This window comes from Cebus imitator, unplaced genomic scaffold (assembly GCF_001604975.1).
Source record: "Cebus imitator isolate Cc_AM_T3 unplaced genomic scaffold, Cebus_imitator-1.0 Scaffold328, whole genome shotgun sequence".
In the NCBI taxonomy this organism is placed as follows: domain Eukaryota; kingdom Metazoa; phylum Chordata; class Mammalia; order Primates; family Cebidae; genus Cebus; species Cebus imitator.
This window is the reverse complement of record NW_016107643.1, coordinates 539,993-560,489: the sequence shown is the minus strand read 5'-3', so window position 1 is coordinate 560,489 and position 20,497 is coordinate 539,993. Positions and strand designations below refer to the sequence as shown.

At 43.8% G+C, this 20,497-nt stretch overlaps 1 protein-coding gene across 1 annotated transcript in view; it reads right to left on the bottom strand.

The window, feature by feature from the left end:
* TMC2 (transmembrane channel like 2) overlaps nt 1-20,497 on the bottom strand; it is a 112,044-nt gene that overhangs the window by 48,686 nt on the left and 42,861 nt on the right. Inside the window, exons 4-8 of the mRNA XM_037730046.1 lie at nt 16,264-16,582; nt 12,982-13,134; nt 9,824-9,914; nt 2,758-2,839; nt 1,942-2,048 (exon numbers count right to left, since the gene is read on the bottom strand). Of these exons, the coding sequence (XP_037585974.1) occupies nt 1,942-2,048; nt 2,758-2,839; nt 9,824-9,914; nt 12,982-13,134; nt 16,264-16,582 (752 nt within the window). The remainder of the gene's footprint in view (nt 1-1,941; nt 2,049-2,757; nt 2,840-9,823; nt 9,915-12,981; nt 13,135-16,263; nt 16,583-20,497) is intronic.

Sequence of the window (20,497 nt, the reverse complement as noted above, 5' to 3'; positions counted from 1 at the left end):
ATATTTATAGTAGAGTTATTCATAATAGCTTCCCAACAGAAACAACTGAGTCCATGAACTGGTGAATGGATAACAAACTATGATATACCCAGACGATGGGATATTACAATTCCATTGTAATTTTCATTCCATTCCAGCAATAAAGGAACAAATTATTGATAAAACTACATGAATAAATTTCAAAGACATTGTACCAACTGAAAGAGGTTAGACACAAAAAAAACTGTATACTATATGTTTCTATTTATATGATATTCCGAAAAGGGTAAAACTTTAGGAACAGAAATCAGAAATCAATCATTGGTTGTCAAGGGGTGGGAGCTGGGAGAGGAGATTGCTTGCAAAGAGGGTACTAGAGAAATTTAGGGGTGATGAAAATGTTCTATATTTTAGTTGTGGGGTGGTTACCTGATTATACATTTGTCAAAAGTCATTGAACTGTATACCTAAAAAGAGTAAATTTTACTTTATTTAAATTGTGCCCCTACAAGACTGAATTTAAAAATATATATATCAGAGAGAATCAGCAAAGCCAAAAGTTTTTTCTTGAACAAAATAACTAAAAAAGAAAAACTTTTGCTGTCAATGAGACAAAAAATTATGCTGTAATACAAAAGGGGATACACCTTTAGATACACTGTGATTTTAGAGAATAAGAAATGACTGCATTTAAGTCGATAAATTTTAAAATGTAAGTTGAAATGGAAAGTTCAGGGTAGTGAGTGTTATGTAGGCAATACAATTGGGGAAAGTTAATTAGAGGACTTCAGTATACATGTAATATTTTATTTTTTAGGCATACTGATGAGCAAGTAGGCTCATTCATTATATCTTTTCATATGTCTAAAATAACTTATAGTTATTTTTTAGAGGGAAGTATCATATGAGGTTTACAGACTAAATGCTTGCTATGTAAACCTAGAGCACAGCTTACTTAAAGACCTTAGAGGACTGGGTGTGGTGGCTCACAGCTATAATCCCAACACCTTGGGAGGCCAAGGTGGGCAGATCCCTTGAGGTCAGGAGTTCAAGACCACCGTTGACAGCTTGGCCAACATGGTGAAACCCCATCTTTAATAAAAATGCAAAAATTACCCAGGTATGGTGAGTGCCTGTGATCCCAGCTACTTGGGAGGCTGAGGCGGGAGAAGTAATTCTCCCGTCTCAGCTTCCCAAAATGTTGGGATTACAGGCATAAGCAACTGCACCTGGCCCCAGATATAATCTTGTTATGGATATAAATAGATCCTTATCTACAGATGATTAATTGAGAAACAAAAAAGGGGTAATAAGCAATTAGTGCAAAGTCACACAATTCACAATTCATTGTGAATTGGATCCCAGGTCCCCAGAATGATGGCCTGGGGTCTTTTCCAAGGAGCCTGTGGCTCACTAAGCACTGAGCACAGCAACTACTACAGTTGCTACAGTCCTCACTGAAATACTTAGTGCTGGTGCTGGGTACACAAGCAGGTTTACTTCTACAGCTTTCAGAGGAACAATATGTCTGCATTTGGTATTTTCTTCTTCATAGATGTATTAATTTTTAGGGTAAAAAAAAGCTCATGGAAGCATTAATTCTCCACTGATCTTAAGGTACAATGAGAAGTAGAAAAATATAAGATTCTCCTATTAAGTAACAGAAGTATTTTGGTTCCATTCTTTGTACTAAACCATCTGGGCAATTGATGTGAGTACATTAGGTTGGTGCAAAAGTAATTGTGATTTTTGCCATTACTTTTAATTTCATAAATTTACTTTTAATGGCAGTAATTTATAAATTACTTTTAATGGTAAAATCCACAATCACTTTTGCACCAACCTAATAGCATTTTAAATGAATGACTGATTCTTTGTAAAACAGGAAGTATTGGTTGATAATTGATGATGGTAGTCATAAGTCTCAACTCTATCCAAAGATTTAGGAAGTTGTTTTCTTACCTCTGGAATTATGACTAAACCAAATATTAAGCCAAAAAGAACGAGGTTAACGCCATACATCCATCGGAGAAAGATGAAATATGATGCCACAGAAGAACCAAAGTGACCTAGAGAGAGAAAAGATGGTGGGTGTAAGTGCTGCAGAAGGGAAGAAATATACACTACTGAGCACTTTATGTGTGTGATGGATTCAATTTTGTCATGAGTCTGTTGAATGACATCTGTCTCCCTTTCTTTTTCTAGATAAATAACCTGAGGCTCTTTGGGTTAACTAACCTGCCTAAGCTCTTATAGTCAAAAAGTGAAGAAGCAGAACTTAAATCTTGGTCAGGGCTGGGTGTGGTGGCTCATGCCTGTAATTCTAGCATTTTGGGAGGCCAAAGTGGACGCATCACTTGAGGTCAGGAGTTCGAGACCAGCCTGGTCAACATAGTGAAACCCCTTCTCTACTAAAAATACACACACACACACACACACACACAAAAGCCAGGTGTGGTGGTGAATACCTATAATCCCAGCTACTCAGGAGGCTGAGGCAGGAGAATCACTTGAACCTGGGAGGTAGAGGCTGCAGAGAGCTGAGATCATGCCATTGCACTCCAACCTGGGCAACAGAGCAAGACTCTGTCTCAAAAAATAAAAAAGAAAAAGAAAAAGAAAAAGAGACCTTGGTTTGACTAGTTGAAAACCCATTCTTTTTTCCTAATACAGCAGAACCAACGAACTAATCTATTTAGAGGGCCAAGGAAACAATTCAAGCTCTTGGGAAATTCTTTAGGAAATCAATTAAAAAATCAGTGACACCAGCATACTCACTTTCAATGTCCTTGATCTTCATTTCCCAGGGGATACACTGAGTCTTGAAATTATCAAAGTCTCTCTTAAATTTGACCCATTTCTGAAATTAAAGAGGTAAAACTCTCAGTTCATTAACATGTTGAGCTGGGCACAAAGGAGCATGATGAGGGGCGGGAGGAGGCTGGCAGGTCAGCATGAGTCAGTTCGGGTGAGGCTGCTGTCTTGTAGTCCCCAGCTCCTGCTGTCCTTGAGCCCAGTCTGCCAGAGGCAGGTGTTCAAACCTTCACTTCCCCAATGTCAGGTGTGGAGAGAGAAACAGCCAGGGCCACCCCTTACTGTGCTGATAAAATTTCCGCTTTGGACAGTGTATAGATAAAGTGAGAAATTCTCTGGACGATTTCTGTGTTGGAGGGTCCGATTGAATTAGCAACCTCTGATAAGACTTTCTTCATCTTAAAACAAAAGTTCAAAGGAAAAAGGGAATCTGGCAACTCTCAGACCCACGTCTGGCAGACAGCCAAGTTCCTCTGTCTGATAGGAATTGCCACAAAATTGCAAGGGTGGTGCAACTGATAAGGAGATGTCAACCCATGGTGGCCCATTCTTCTCCTGGGGAAACAACAGCCTCGCCTTTCTGAAAGGAGTCAGAAAGGCATGTTGCCCCCTCCTGTGGTCCGTTCCCAACTCCGACACCCAGACTTTGTACCAAACAGAAACCTGATCAGCCGTCTTTCTATGGCTGGCTGTTTTGTCAACTCTCGGAGGGGCTGCGCTCCACCAACCACACACTCTGGAAAGCGATTTGGAATGAAACAAATACTCATAGAAAGCTGAGGTAGAAATACTCATAAAAAGGATAAGAGGTAGTAGGGAGCAGATCCTAAGATCAGTTGCCATTATTATTGTTATTTTGAGATGGAGTCTCACTCGGCCTCTCAAGCTGCAGTGCAGTAGTGCAATCTCGGCTACCGCAACCTCTGCCTCCGGGGTTCAAGCGATTCTCCTGCCTCAGCCTCCTGAGTAGCTGAGACTACAAGAGTGATCCAGCTATCACGCCTGGCTAATTTTTGTATTTTTAGTAGAGATGGGGTTTCACCATGTTGGCCAGGCTGGCCTTGAACTGCTGACATCAGGTGATCCAACCACCTCGGCCTCCCACAGTGCTGGATTACAGGCATGAGCTACCACATCTGGCCCAAATTTTGTATTTTCAGTAGAGACGGGGTTTCCCCATGTTGGCCAGGCTGGTCTCGAACTTCTGACCTTAAGTGATCTACCTGCCTTGACCTCCCAAAGTGTTGGTATTACAGGCATGAGCCACTGCGTCTGGCCCAGTTCCTATTATTAAAAGGTCTCCTCAGAACTTGTTCATGAAGGAAATGAGATTTTCCCTTGTAAAGTCACTAAAGTCAATACCTGCGAAAAGAAGGGGCAAAAGCTAAGGTCACTAAAGGAGTAAAGGGAAATATTTCTGTTTTCAGACAAGGCCTCACTCTGTTGCCCAGGGCATGACTGCAGTGGCACAAACACGGCTCACTGCAGCCTTGACCTCCTGGGCTCAGGTGATCTTCCTGCCTCAGCCTGCTAAGCAGCCACCACATCCGGCTAATTTTTNAAAAATCCAATTCCCACAAATGGAATCTAAGGCCATGTTCGGCATCCTTCTGTTCACAAATAAATTCCTTGTTATTTATTTTAATTTAATATTTGGTAGAGACAGGGTCTTACCATGTGGCCCAGGCTGGTCTCAAACTCCTGGGCTCAAGTGATCCTCCTGCCTTCAGCATCCCAAAGTGTTGGGATTTCAGGCGTGAGCCACCGCGTCCATTAAAAAGGGAAAAATTTTGTGAAGGAATCAGACAGGCTTCCAGACCTGGTTTTCCAGATATGGTTTTGACCATCTCCTGATTGAATGATTGTATAAAGAAGGGAACCAGCTGTCAGAAGAGGGAAATGGTCACAGATGCAAAAGAGAAGAGAGGCCCATGAGTAAAGACTGGTTGATAACAGCGGCAAAGATACGGAGAATATGGGGATTGGAAGATGACAGACACTGGGCAGCCCAGTCTCTTTGCTTCATCCACCCTCCCTAGCTCTGATTCTGTGCTCAAAAATACTCTTTGGGCCACCATGGGCATGGTGCCTCATGCCTGTAATCCCAGCACTTTTGGGAGGCTGAGGCGGGTGGATCACATGAGATCATGAGTTCGAAACCAACCTGGCCAACATAGTGAAACCCTGTCTCTACTAAAAATAAATACAGGCTGGGGGCAGTGGCTCACACCTGTAATCGCAGCACTTTGGGAGGCGGAGGTGGATGGATCACCTGAGGGCAGGAGTTAGAGACCAGTCTGGCCAACATGGTGAAACCCTGTCTCTACTAAGAATACAATAGTTAGCTGGGTGTGGTGGCAGGTGCCTGTAATCCCAGCTACTCAGGAGGCTGTGGCAGGGGAATCACTTGCTCCAGGAGGTGGAGGTTGCAGTGAGCCAAGATTGCGTCACTGCACTCCATCCAGCCTGGGCAACAGAGCGAGACTCTGTTTCAAAAAAAAAAAAAAAAATCCCAAACCCCAAAATACTCTGACTATTTGGCGTCCTATGTAGGTCTGCCTATAAAGAAAGCATTTGCCTTGAGTTTTTTGGTTTCTATGGCAGTGACTTTCATTGCAAATTCATAGATAGGAATCGGGATGATGGTTTAGCTTCCCATATAACTGAGCTATCAAAAATAAAAGGCATGACTGCTGTGGACTTCTGATTTTCCATCTTGCATCAGTTATTTCTTCTTGTAAGTTAATAATCCAGCATCTGGTTTCATGTAGCAGCCTCATAAGCTTTATTAATGCCAGTTCTCTCCTGAGAGATGGATCCTTTGTCAGGGTGCTGATAAAATCAGTATAAAATAGAGGCTTGCAAGGCTGAGGACCAGCATGGGTAATGAACATTGCCAAGTGAGGCCCCTGGGGGCACAGCCTGCCGGTCGGTTCCTTGGCAACCACCTGATAGCTCCTCAGGGCTGTGGGTATCTTGGACTGAAAAGCGAGGCCCTGGATCTGGAGCAGAGGGAGAGAGACGCCTGGGAGATGCTCCTGTACTGATTCTCTTATCCTTCATTGGTTGACAGAGTCAGAAAACTGGGCTGGGGCATGGGCAGAAGATTCCAAGTGCCTTTCACAGGGCTGTGTGTGGTGGTCGTTGCTGGTCCTAGAATGGGTTATTCATTGTCATGCTGTCTTGCTCTCCAGCTATATATAGGAAAAAAGTTTCAAGTCATGGCGGAGCAAGACACAGGCAAGCTACATGTCCTGTCAAAAAAATCAGGATCTGGGTAGCTAACATGAAAATAACAAGTGACGCCTGGAAAATATTATTGCAGAACAGGGAAAAAGGAACGCCATTCTTTGATATTTGTGGAAAACATTTCCTCCAAGATACATACATAACATCTAGAAAGCAGTTCAGTATTCTTAATAGGATGCAAGAAATATGGCTTCTAAAGTAAAGGATACCAATTTAAAAAGAATACAGATGAGATAGGGAAGGATTACAAGGAAGCTAAGAGGTTAGTAATTGAATGAAAAGAAACATTAGACAAAATAAAGCCTATAATTGACACAGAGGAAAATGGATCCAATGATATTGAGAATAGACCCGATAAATTTCTGAGATTGCAAAGAGAAAGAAGCAAAGAGCTAAAAATTATGTGGAAAAGTAAATATGGAGGATGGAGCGCAGGAAGCAGGCAGCTCTCCTTTCCTAAGCGGGAAGCTAGAACTATGTGAACAGAAACATGGCTGAACAGAATCATTTATCAGAGATGTACTTGTCCAGAGATCTGCTGTACAACATGATGTTTGTGCTTAACAATACGGTATTGTGTACTTAGAAAGGTAAATCTCAAGTGTTCTTATTACAATAAAAAAAAACAGTGAATACAAATTAAAGGAAGAATAATAACCTGTTTTTTACCCATTAGATTAGCACAAAGTAAAATGGACAATAACATTCATAACTAGGATAAGTCATTCTCTTTGTTCCCTTGAGTATGATTTGCTACAGGTTGGGAGAAATAGTTTGAAAAATGTGTAGTAAAATTTAAAATATTCACACTTTTGAACTAGCAGTACTATTTGAGTGACTGTCCTGTTGTGATTTAAAAAACACATGGATCCAAGATAAATGTATAAAAGGTGTTTGTTGAAGCATTGTTTGTCAGAGTAAAAACCTAGAAAAAAATATACTTGAAGAACACATTCTTCGTTGGAAAAAAATAAGATGTGAGTGTGCAGTTGGTAAGTGGTAGATAGTCTCTAAACAAAATTAATAAAATGACCCATAGAGAGTTGTCTGGCAAGCATAACTGAAAAAGGAGAAAAATAATATTAGAAATAAGAAAGATTCAGGCTGGGCACAGTGGCTTATGCCTGTAATCCCAGCATCTTTGAGAGGCTGAGGCGGGAGGATCACCTGAGGTCAGGAGTTTGAGACCAGCCTGGCCAACATGATGAAACCCCATCTTTACTAAAAATACAAAAATTAGCCGGGCGTGGTAGTGCATGCCTGTAATCTCAGCTACTCGGGAAGCTGAGACAGGAGAATCGCTTGAACCCAGGAGGCAGAGGTTGCAGTGAGCTGAGATCATGCCATTGTACTCCAGCCTGAGTAGCAGAGCAAAAAAAAAAAAAAAAAAAAAAAAAAAAAAAAAAGATTCAAACCAAACCCAACAAATATGAAAAGTAATTACGAAAATTATTGGGCTACCATATGTGACTTTCTGTTAACATATAAGAAAATGTTAATGAAATGATCAAGTTTCAGGAAGAATATGAATTATCAAAATAGTCCCAAGAAAAAGTTAAAACTTAAGTACACCAACAAAGTGAATACTTGAAAAAAAATTCAAGGTATTCTATAAAAATGGCTCTGATCTCTACCACTGTAAGGATATCATCTTTAAAATTAACAAAAAGTATATTATAAGGCTCCAAAAACTGATTGACAACATAAAGAGGAGCTAATGCTATTCATTTAAAATTATAAAGCAAGTGCAACCCTAATGTTAAAATCTTCCAAGATGCTAGACATGCATACACTTGTGTACAAACACACACAAATTCAATCTTATGAAAATGTATGTAAAAATCATAAATAAAATATTGGAAAATCAAATGCGTCTGTGGAGTTAAAAGTAATGTACCATGACTGGGGGTATCCCAGAAATTTTTTAAAAAGTGTAATAACATAAAGGAAAAGGTGTTTAATAAAACCTAATTATTTTCAATGAAATGAAAGTCTTACTAAACAGTAATTAGACAATAATTTTTTTTTTTTTGAGACTGAGTCTCGCTTTGTCACCTAGGCTGGAGTGCAGTGGCACGATCTCGGCTCACTGCAACCTCCAGTTCCTGGGTTCAAGTGATTCTCCTGCCCCAGCCTCCTGAATAACTGGGACTACAGGTGCGTGCCACCATGCCTGGCTAATTTTTGCATTTTTAGTAGAGACAGGGTTTCACCATGGTGGCCAAGCTGGTCTCGAACTCCTGACTTGTGATCTACCTGCCTCAGCCTCCCAAAGTGCTGGGATTATAGGCATAAGCCATGGTGCCTGGCTGATAATAAGTTTTTACGGTTACAAAGAAAATCTATTTCAAGCCAACAACTCCCATCAACTTAATGTGAAAGTCATTAGAGTCATTCTCACTAAAGTGATGCAAAGACAAGGAGAGCTATGATCACAATTATCAACTGATACTGTTCTAGGATTGCTAGCCCACATTTTAGGATAGGCATTTAGGAGAACCCAACAAAAACATCTTTATGTACATAATCAGATGAAAAAGGTTAGAATTAATAAGAGAGTACCATAAGAGAACCAGATAAAAAATGAGCACAGGAATTTGTAGCCTTCTTACATACTACCAATAACTAGTTATTAAATAGTTGAAAAATGATTGCATTTGCAAAAGCAACTAGGCTATTAACTATGTAGAAATAAAACGTGGAAAAGATCTATAGGGAGAAAATGACAAACTTTGCTTAAGAATATAATATAGGCTTGAGAAATATATGATATTCTGGATGTGAAGACTATTGTATACATAAGGAAGTTCCAAATTAAAGACAGGATTAAAAGAAATTCCAACCAAAATGTCAATACACTATAGTGGAACTTGGCAAACTGATTTTTTTAATGCATGTAGAAACATAGACTAGACAGCCAAGCAAGTTTTTTTAAAAAAACAAAGGTGTAGCAGGGTGTGGTGGGGTGCCCCTGTAGTCCTAGCTCCTCAGAGCCTGAGGCTGAGGCTGCAGGATCTCTTGAGCCAAGTAGTTCAAGGCTGCCACTAAGGCTGGATTGGTGACACTGTGCTCCAGCCTTAGTGGAAAAGTGAGACTCTGTCTCTAAAAACAAACAAACAAAAAATCAAAAGTAAAAAGGGGAACCTAGAACTACCAGGCATCAGAATTTAGAGTTGAGATAGTGATGTCAAATGACTGCTCAGCACAAAAGCCCCGAAACAGGCTCCGTACAAGAAGTAAGTGAAGGAGGATGGTAGTTTTTCAAATCAGTGGGCAAAGGAAGGAAACTTCCGTAAGTCTCACATTAAATATCCAACGTGAAACACTACCCTCACTTCAAGCAGATGCTCAGATTATGATACAACTCAACAAAACAGAGCTGCCTCCCCACCCCTCTGGGGACATAGCTGTTTGTCATCCATGTGACCCTGATCACACCACAGCCCTTCTGGGTCTCCACCAACTCACCCTATCCTGATTTGGGGTTTGGAAAATAAAATCGCAGTGGTTTTAACATCGTTAGTTCTCTAAGTGTATTCGATGGAGAGAAAACAAGTCTCAAATGTGTTGAAGCCCTCACAGTACAACTGGAGAAATTGGCAGGCTATGTATGATTGCTTTCCATTTGTAGGTGGATCAGAATGGTCAGGTGGCCCTCACACCCAGGATTCCGGGGGCAGCTGGACACAAACGGTGAAACTGGGCAGGTGCCTGAGTTGGTCCCCAGATTCCAAAACTGAGCAAGTCCTCCCCACAGATTTGCTACCTCTACCCCACACACCTTGGCCATCAGCGTCTTGCAGGCATATAGTCGCTTGCCTTTCCCCTTTCCCAAGGCACCTTCATACTTCTCCACAAATTCCTGGGCCTCCCTGCTTAGAAAAAAAAAAAAAAAAAAAGAGCAGGAATTCAGTTATCACCTAACCAAAGGAAATCTGAACTATGAAGGCTCAAATACATGTGGCAGAGGCACCAGCTTGGGTGGAGACTCAGAAGCTGGAGAGCCTTAAACCTGAGTCTGGGATAAGGAGCCTTGTGGGAGGGAAGGTGCTAGGAAGAGGCAAGGAGGGAGGCCCAGGGGGAGGGGACCCACTGTTTGCTGGGGAGACCCACTCCAGTGAGAGAGGCATGGGTCTCCTTGGCTTCTCAGGCCTTAGCCTCTGCCCACCCTGCCAGCCCCAGGAATTCTGCCCCTCAGAGGCAGGGAGGAGATGTCAGATTTCTCCTCTGGCAGCTGAAGGGCCCTCAGGGATTGCCATGGTCCCTGAGACTTCCAGCCAGCTGGAGATCTCATTTCCATAGTCATCAGGGTTGCACTTTTTCCACTGTTAATAAAAGATGTGTTCTGGTGACACCTGAGTGGGAGTGAGGTTCTGTTAGAGTGACAGGTGGCTGTTCTGTCCTGCTGGCAGAAGGAGACTAGCTTGGGGGGAGCAGGGAGAAAGGATTTAAAAAGAGAAGGCTGCGAGGGAAGACAGCCCAGAGCTGAGCCTAGCTTCCACACTACCGCCACCCAAGACATGGAACTATAAAAAAAAATTTTTTTTTTTTTTTGAGACAGAGTCTTGCTCTGTCGCCAGGCACCAGGCTGGAGTGCAGTGGCGCAATCTCGGCTCACTGCAACCTCCACCTCCCTGGTTCAAGCAATTCTCCTGCCTCAGCCTCCCACGTAGCTGGGACTACAGGCGCGCGCCACCATGCCCAGCTAATTTTTGTATTCTAGTAGAGACGGGGTTTCACCATATTGGCCAGGAAGCTCTCGATTTCTTGACCTAGTGACCCACCCACCTTGGCCTCCCAAAGTGCTGGGATTACAAGTGTAAGCCACCGTGCCGGGCCAGGACTATTTAAATTTTTAAAATTACTTGTTTTTTTTTTTGAGACAAAGTTTTACTCTGTTGCCCAGGCTGGAGTGCAATGGCGCAATCTAGGCTCACTACAACCTCTGTCGCCTGGGTTGAAGCAATTCTTCCGTCTCAGCCTCCTGAGTAGCTGGGATTACAGGCATCCATTACCATGCCTGGCTAATTTTCCATTTTTTACTAGAGATGGGATTTCTCCATGTTGGTCAGGCTGGTCTCGAACTCCCAACCTCATGTGATGCACCCACCTTGGCCTCCCAAAGTGCTGGGATTAAAAGCATGAGCCACCGCACCTGGCCTACTGTTATTTCATTATTTAATTGACAAATGGGCCAGGTGCGGTGGCTCATGCCTATAATCCCAATACTTGGGGAAGCTGAGGTGGGAGGATCACTTGAGTATAGGAGTTCAAGATCAGCCTGGGCAGCATAGCAAGACCCTGTCTCCACAAAAAATTGAAAAATCAGTCAGGTGTGATGGCATATGCCTGCATTCCCGACTACTGGAAAGGAGGGTCACTTGAGCCAGGAATTCAAGGCCACGGGGAGCCATCATGGCAGACTGCACTCCAGCGTGGGCGACAGAGCAAGACTCTGTCTCTTAAAAAAAAATTGTGGCCAGGCATGGTGGCTCATGCCTGTAATCCCAGCACTTTGAGAGGCTGAGGCAGGTGGATCATGAGGTCGGGAGTTCAACACCAGCCTGGCCAAGATGGTGAAACCTTGTCTCTACTAAAAATAAAAAAATTAGCTGGTCGTGGTGGTGGGCACCTGTACTGCTGGTACAGTGCTGCTGACCACCAGAACTTTCTGCAGTGATGGAAATCATTCTAAATTTGCACTAACACATAGCCACTACCATGTGTGGTTACTGAATACTTAAAACAGAGTTAGTGCAACTGAACCTGATTTTTTTGTTTTAACTTTTATTCAAACTTAAATTTCTGTACAGCATAGTGACGATAATAACAATGTATTAGATACCTGAAAATTGCTAAGAATAGATTATAAGTATTCTTACCACACACAAAAAAAGGTCATGCATATATTAATCAGCTTAACAATTCAAAATGTATACATATGTCAAAACATCATACATAAATACACCATAAATATATACAATATTTTTTTTTGAGATGGAGTCTTGCTTTGTCACCCAGGCCGGAGTCCAGGGGCACGATCTCAGCTCACTACGACCTCCGCCGCCTGGGTTCAAGCAGCTCTCTGCCTCAGCCTCATGAGTAGCTGGAACTACAGGTGCCTGCCACCACACATGGCTAATTTTTGTATATTTAGTTGAGACAGGGTTTCACCATGTTGGCCAGGCTGGTCTCAAACTCCTGACCTCAAGTGATCCACTCACCTTGGCCTCCTAAAGTGCTGGGATTACAGGTGTGAGCCACCATGCCCAGCCTACTGCTGTTATTTCAAAACTGCAGCAGACTCCAGAATCATCAAATGCTCCATGCATCAGCCTTTTGCATGGAAACCAGAATAGTGGCTGAGTAGAAAACAGAAGTTGAGTGGCATGGGCAGGAGGCCTGTCACCATTCACAGAGTGATATTCATGATGCCTGGGGGCTTGCACCAGGCAACGGGATGTGACAGTGGCTCAGAGAGACCCTCTCCAGCTCACTCTGCAAATCACGCGAGAGAGTGTGTACACATGGAGAGACGCTGGGTGCTGCAGGAACATGAAAGAGAGCTGCTCTTGAGGAGGAGGAGGTCTAGAGAGCTTCTGGGAAAGGAACATCTGTGTTGGATTGTGAGAGAGGCACAGAAGCCACCAGATGAGGTGGGGCATAGAATAAAGGGGTCAGCCAGGCAGGGGAAGACGTAGGCACAGGCCGGGAGTCCTCTGAGTCTTCCCTGGCTCCCCGTTCAGGCCCTGTAGTGCTGGCGAACAGCAGGGCTGCCCTGGCTCTCATGAGGTTCCCTGAGTGCTATGCTCCTCTCTGGGGCATCCCCCTTCCCATCAAGCCCCTTTGGGGAAGTGTGGAGGGAGGGGCGCCCATCCATCAGAAGGAGCTGAGCCCTGTGGATATCAGGAGGCCGTGGTCGGCCCGCAGTCTGCTCACCTGAGCTCTGTCAGCTTCTTCACCATGGGCCAGGGCTTGCTCCGCATGGTAGCAATGAGCTTCTTTTTTTCTTCCACCTGCTCCAGGATCCGGGCCAGTTCTTCCTCAGACAGGGACTCCCCACCAGAACCACTGGAGGCCAACGAGGATGATCTGGAGGCAGAGCCAGGGCGGAGGCGGACGAGAGTTGGAAAGGAGGTGGTGTCCTCAGGTGCTGTGGAGCGAGGCGGAGCCCACGGGCAAGGTGGCACTCCTGCCCTCTGCTCAGAAGCCCCCAGTGATTCCCATCGCCGGGCAGCCAAGGCCAAAACTCTAGCCTGTAGCCCAGGGCCCCGGAGAGCTGCCTCCCCATTCTTCATTTCTCTGCGTCCTCCCACAAACCATACTCCAGTTCGGTGCTCCGCAACAGAAACAGGACACAAGCCACTTAGTGTAATGCAAATTTTTCTAGTAGCCACCTTGAAGTGGTAAAAAGCATGGATTAAAGCAATTTTAATAATACAGTTTATTTAATCAAATATATTAAAAACTGTAATTTACCTTGCAATCAATATACAATTATTAGAGACACTTCAGTCTTTTAAAAAATATCATCTTCAGGCTGGATGCGGTGGCTCACGCCTGTAATCCCAGCACTTTGGGAGGCTTAGGTGGATGGATCATGAGGTGAGTAATTCAAGACCAGTCTGGCCAAGATGGTGAAACCCCGTCTCTACTAAAAATACAAAAATTAGCTGGGTGTTGTGGCAGGTGCCTGTAATCCCAGCTACTCAGGAGGCTGAGGCAGAGAATTGCTTGAACCTGGGAGGCAGAGATTGCAGTGAGCCGAGGTCACGCCACTGCACTCCAGTCTGGGCAACAGAGTGAGACTCCATCTCAAACAGAAAAAAAAAAAAAATACTGTCTTCAAAGGTCGGTATTCATTTTGTACTCAAACTGCAATACTATTCAGATGTTAAACTTTCATCAGACATATTTGATCTGTATTTATATTTCATAAGTTTATAGGTGAAAAAGGTAGATATCCCCAAATTGTTTTAGACATACTTAAAAGATTCTCAACAACTGAATCAAGTAGCAAAATATTCTTTTCCTTTAATATTTGCATCAGCATTGACATCAGTCATTTGTCTCTTTGTAGAAGAACTCTTCTGGCTTCAAAGTCAAATCAAATCAGTTTCAAAACTACATCAGTCCAAATTAAGTAAATTTACCAACTCCTGTGTCAACTCAGTGGTATTGACATTGAGTTACAATTAAATGAGAAATTCAGTTACTCACTGAGTTTCAATTAAATGAGAAGTTCAGTTCCTCAGTTCCACACTGGCCACATTTCAAGTGCTCAGCGGCCACATGTGGTTAGTGGCTGTCACATTGGACAGCAGGGCCATGGAGAATTTCCAGCTGGGGACCTCCCCATCTCCCAGATAATTCTATGTGCTCAATTGTCACAAAATCCAAGTGACTTTGTGTGCTCCTTATAGCGTCCAGCCTATTCTGACTCCTTCAGTGATAAAAATAGTGACTCTCAGCTGAGTGAGACAGCGGCCAATTGTGTAGGTGAAGGACAGGACTAAGAAAAGGTTATGGCTGTTCAGCCTGAGGGCGTTTCATAAATGGTAACATCAGGGTGTGGGCTTGGGTAACCACCCCTTTAGAGACAAGTTTGCCGCAGCCTCGGAGTGTTTTATCTTTTGATTAACTCCTGGGGAGCAAAGGAGAAGTTTTTGGATGCCCTCGAAGGTTGAAAAGCCTAGAACACAGAAATATATATATATATATATATATATATATATATATGTGGCTATAATTCATGCACACCCTATCAGTGATATCTGCTTTTCAGTCTCTGCATAGGGTGTTCCCACAGTTTGGGGGTTGGGCATTCGGTCATTGCTTGTTCATGTTCCACCTGTTATTCAAAGCCTTGTTGAGATGTTTACCTTCTCCATGGAGAAGCCCTGATGGCCCAGCACCCCCGGAATTCAGCACTCTGTCAAGTCCTGTCTTGCACGTATATTGCTTTCTGCCTCGTCTTAGGATTACTAATGCCTCTGTCTTATCTCCTCTGCTACTCTGTCGGTATCTGGGCAACGGGAACTGAATGTTTTCATCCTTCTATGCCCTAGCATTACCCTCAGCTGAAAATGACACGAATGAATCTTTGTGGCCTATTGGGATGGTACAGCCTCCCTCAAAAGTTCAGGACACTCAGGGCCCATCAACGGTGCATTCAAATTATTTTTAAATGTCCAAGGGCACGATGCACCCTTTTCCCCTTTAGTTAATGTCTGGCAGTAACCAGAGAGCAGACAAAGGCTCTAATCAAGCCAGGATGGTTGGCATGGCAACAGAAAAAAATCAGTGGCCTTGTTTAAGAGCCTCAGATTCCTCTGTAAAGGTGGAGAGGAAGGGGGAGCACCCAACTGAGGCTTTGGGTAAAGAGGATTTGCTACAAAGCACCGGGAAGGAACATCAGCTCTTCACCATAATCCTAATACTCCTAACTGTTGCAATAGCTTTCCTATTTCTATCATGGGGAATTCTTAAAACAATCTGAGCAACGAATAAGGTATTTATTATTCTCAATGATTGAAAAAGGGAGGCAAAGAGAGAGAGACTTATTACAATTGATAGCAAAAACATGAACCCCAAATCCCCACTTTCTGATGCCATAAGCTGGCCCTGTCCACTAACCCACATGTGCTGGTTGGTGGTAATGGTAACGGAACAAAGGAGGCAAAACAAACAAAACCTCCGAGCCCCAGAATTTCAGAGCTGGTAGCACCCGTGAAGGTCTCCTAGACCAACGCCACATTTCCAGAACAGGAAACTGGCCCAGATCCGGAATCCGGAAAGGGATGTGCTTTTAAGCCCTCGGAAGGTTCCTGAATCCAATTTTGTTCATGTTTCTCAGCTCCTCCTCTTCAAAAGCTGGGGTTAGCCACACGCTGAAATTCAGGGGACGCGGGATCTTGCCCCACCCTGCTACCCCGTCACCTCACCACCTGTGCTCCACTTCAGCAGTGTGCCATGAGACGCTGGAGTGGAGAGCCGGTGGCGTCTCCACCTGCGAGGACCTGCGAGCTTCATCTGGGTTCTGGGAGGAAGAGCCCACCGCAGAGCGGGGCAGTGGTAAGGGCGGGGAGACAGGGAAGCCAGAGTGAAGGCAGGGGCTGCTGTCACCAGGGAGGGTCATCAGTCCCTCATGAGGGAAGGAGAAGGGCCGCGAAGGAGCGTGAGCACGTGGAGTGAACGCCCAGAATCTAAACCACAACACACCTGGGTTTCTTGTGCCGCTTCAACTTCTCCTCCTTCCTCGGAATCTCCTTTTCCTTCTTTGAGGGTGCTGTCTGCTCCTTGAGGGGAGATCTTTCGTCCCGCTTCCTCCTCCCCTTGCAGGTCCCCTCCGCCTTGCTTGGCTCCTGTTTCCCCAGCTCCTCTCCGAGTCTCCTGCGCTCTGCTTGCTTCCTCTGGGGAGACCCCGGGCTTGGGCTGCCCCCTGTGCGCTCCTTCTGGCTTCGCTGAGCTCCACGCCTGCCCAGGGTCCCCTGAGCTTTGGGAGCCCGCTTGCTCGAGGGTCTCCTTCCCAACCTGTCACCTGCAGGGGCAGGAAATGAACAGGTCTGGTCCCAATGGCCCAGGAAAATGTCCCTGACTGTGAGAAATTGAAAGTCCAAGGTGCTTCTGAGAGCTTGTGAGTTCTGCGGGGCTCAGAACAGGACACCTCAAATATGGCACCTCAAATATGGCACCTTGGCATACTGAGTATTTTAAGCTGAAAGAAACTGAGAAAACTGCAGAAGCAGTAAGGTCACTCTCTGGCCTTCTTCCTCCCCTCTCTCTTGAAGACCTCCTGTGACAGGTGTCCTGCCCTATACCCAAGGAAAGGAAAGTCACACAGAGGCCAAGAGGAATCTGAACAAACAGGCCTTGGTACCTCCCCCTGGTTGATTACCATGACATCACACCCTTTTGTCCTCCAATCATACTTCTGCACATACTTCTACAAAAATACAGCTTTCCCTGGATATTTGGGTCTTCATTTCTGAAGGCTCTTGTGTCTCCTAAAACTTAACAGTAAATAAATTTGGATGCTCTTCTCTTGTTAATCTGTCTTTCATTATTGAGGTCGCAGCCACAAACCTTGCAATGGTTGAGGAAAGAAATCTCTTCTCCCTTGAGGTCCTAAGGCCACCTAATTTGAAAGCCTCCTGACTGGGTGAGAAGGACTGCCTCTTATTCTCTGCCTGCTGGCTCTCCCACACACTTGCCTAAACCTCAGGTAGAGATCGAGGCAGGGGTTCTTCCTTTTCTTGGATTTACTTTTCAAGGACTGATCCTTGAGGTCAGAGCTGCATCAGGTCCCAACACCCAGTGCCAGGGCCAAGCATGGGCTCTGTTTGTTCAGCCTGAACATTGAGACAGGGCCTTCTGGTTCCGTTCTCCAGGGGGATGTGCCCTTGCTGAATGGTGAAGGGAACAGGGGGTGAGAGCTGCCAAGATAGGTTAGGTCCTGTTCCTCTGCGTTGCCTACATGTTTGTTTGTTTTGAGATGGAGTCTCGCTCTGTCGCTAGGCTTGAGTGCAGTGGCATGATCTCAGTTCACTGCAACCTCTGCCTCCCAGGTTCAAGTGATTCTCCTGCCTCAGCTTCCTGAGTAGGGGTTTCACCACATTGGCCAAGATGGTCTTGCTCTCCTGACCTCGTGATCCACCTGCTTTGGCCTCCCAAAGTGCTGGATTACTGGTGTGAACCACTGTGCCCAGCCGTTTGTTTTCAACAGCGACTTCATAGCCTTGACAAATGGCCTGGTGCAACGGAATCTACTGTACAGTATGAACTTTCCCCATCAGTTTGCTAAACAGCTTGTGTAAGCACAACTATCCTTATAGGCATTTATAAATCAAATGCAGGTGCAAAGATAATGAGGTTCTGGTGACCATAACCAACCTTTCCACCTCATACTAGCTGGGTGTCTTTGAGCAAGTTGCTTAACTTCTCTGAGTCTCAGCTCATCTCTAACATGCAGATATTAATATTCTATTAGATTCTTAATGAACATAGTACAGTGACTGCCATCTGAGGGTGACATCATTACTCTGACACTCTTAAAGACACTCCTAACTCTAAATCAGTTTTTTTTTTTGGACAATCTAGCTGTGTCACCCAGGTTGGAGTGCAGTGGCACAATTTCGACTTGCTGCAACCTCTCAGGTTCAAACAATTCTCCTACCTTAGCCTCATGTGTAGCTAGGATCACAGATGTTCAAGACCAGCCTGCTCAACATGGCGAAACCCCATCTCTACTGAAAATACAAAAATTAGCTGGGCGTCACGGCACATGGCTGTAATCCCAGCTACTTGGGAGGCTGAGCCAGAAGAATCACTTGAATCTGGGAGAGGGAAGTTGCCGGATACAGGATACAAGGTTAATAATATGCAAAAGTCAATTGCCTCCATACGCCAGCAATGACAACTGAAATATAGCCAACCTTTGACAAAGGAGCAAAGAAAATACAATGGAGAAAGGACAGTTTTGTCAACAAATTGTGCTGGAACAACTGGACACCCATAGGCCAAAACCAAAAATCTAGATTCAGACCTTGTGCCTTTCACAAAAATCAACTCCAAATGGATCATAAACCTAAATGTAAAACACAAAACTATAAAACTGTAAAAGATAACAAAGGAGAAAATTAAAATGACCTTCGATTTGGCAATGACTTTTAAAATACAACACCATAAACGAAAACAAAAACAAAATAAAATACAACATCAAAAGCATGATCCATTAAAGAAAAAAAAATGATATTTTACTTCATTAAAATTAAAAATTTCTGCTCTGCAAAAGACATGTTAAGAGAATTTTAAAAACAAGCCACAAACTAGGAGAAAATATTTGCAAAGCACATATCTGACAAAGGACTTGTATCCAAAATGCACACACTAAAACTCAAGAATAAAAAAAAATTTTTAAATGGAGAAAAGATCTGAACGGACATCTCACTAAAGAAAGTATGCAGATGGTAAAGAGGCATATGAAAAGATGCTCAACATCATATGTTAGGGAACTATGAATTAAAACGCCAGTGAAATACTATTAAATGCTTATTGGCAACACAAAATGCTATAAAAAATGTAGAACACAGGAACTCTCATTTATTGCTAGTGGGGATGCAAAATGGTTACAGCTACTTTGGGAAACAGTATGGTAGTTTCGTACAAAACTAAACAGAGATTGACCATAAAATCCAGCATTTACACTCCTAGGTGTTTACCCAAATGAGTTGAAAAATTTATGTCCAAACAAAAGCCTGCACACAAATATTTACAGCCACCTTACTCATCATGATCAAAACTTGGAAGCAACTAAGATGTCCTCCAATAGATGGATACATAAACAAACTGTGGTCATATAACAGAATATTACTCAGTGATAAAATGAAATGAACTTTCTTTTCTTTTTTTTCTGTTTTTGAGATGGAGTCTTGCTCTGTTGCCCAGGCTAGAGTGCAGTGGCATGATCTTGGCTCACTGTAACCTCCACCTCCCGGGTTCAAGTGATTTTCATGCCTCAGCCTCCCAAGGAGCTGGGATTACAGGCGCCTGCCACCACTAATTTTTGTATTTTTAGTAAAGACGGGGTTTTGCCATGTTGGCCAAGCTGGTCTCGAACTCTTGATCTCAGGTGATCCTCCCACCCTCGCCTCGGCCTCCCAAAGTGTTGGAATTAGAGGTGTGAGCCACTACACCTGGCCAATAAAATAAAATGAATTTTCGAGTGATGAAAAGACATGAGGGAACCTTAAATGCATATCTCTAAGTGAAAGAAGGTGAAACGGTTATATGCTGTATGATTGTAACTATACAGCATTGTGAGGAAAGAGAAAACTCTAGAGACAGCAAAAAAATGATCAGTGGGAGGAAGAGAAGGTTGACTAGGTGGGCCACAGGACATTTTGGGAGCATATTATTCTGTCTCACACTGTGATGATGGATACTTGATATATTATGCATTTGTCAAAACCTACGGAATGTACAAAGAGTGAATGCTCATGTAAAATATGTACTCAGTATTGGCTTATCAGTTGTAATAAATGCAGCACACCCAATTCGAGATGCTAGGAGAAACGTTGGTGAGAGGGAGGAAAGATGGTTGTATATGGAAACTCTGTGTAATTTTTCTTTTTTCTTTTTTTTTTTTAAGAGATGGGGTTTTGCCATGTTGGCCAGGCTGGTCTCAAACTCCTGACCTCAGGTGATCCACCCGCTTCAGCCTCCCAAAATGCTAGGATTATAGGCGTGAGCCACTGCGCCTGGCATCTATTTTAATTTTAATTTTTCTGAGACAGGGTCTTGCTTTGTCACCCATGCTGGAGTGCAGTGGCTCAGTCTCAACTCACTATAGCCTCTGCCTCCCACGCTCAAGTAACCCTCCCACCTCCCCTCCCAAGTAGCTGGAATCACAGGCATGTGCCACCGCATGGAGCTTTTTTTTTTTTTTTTTTTTTTT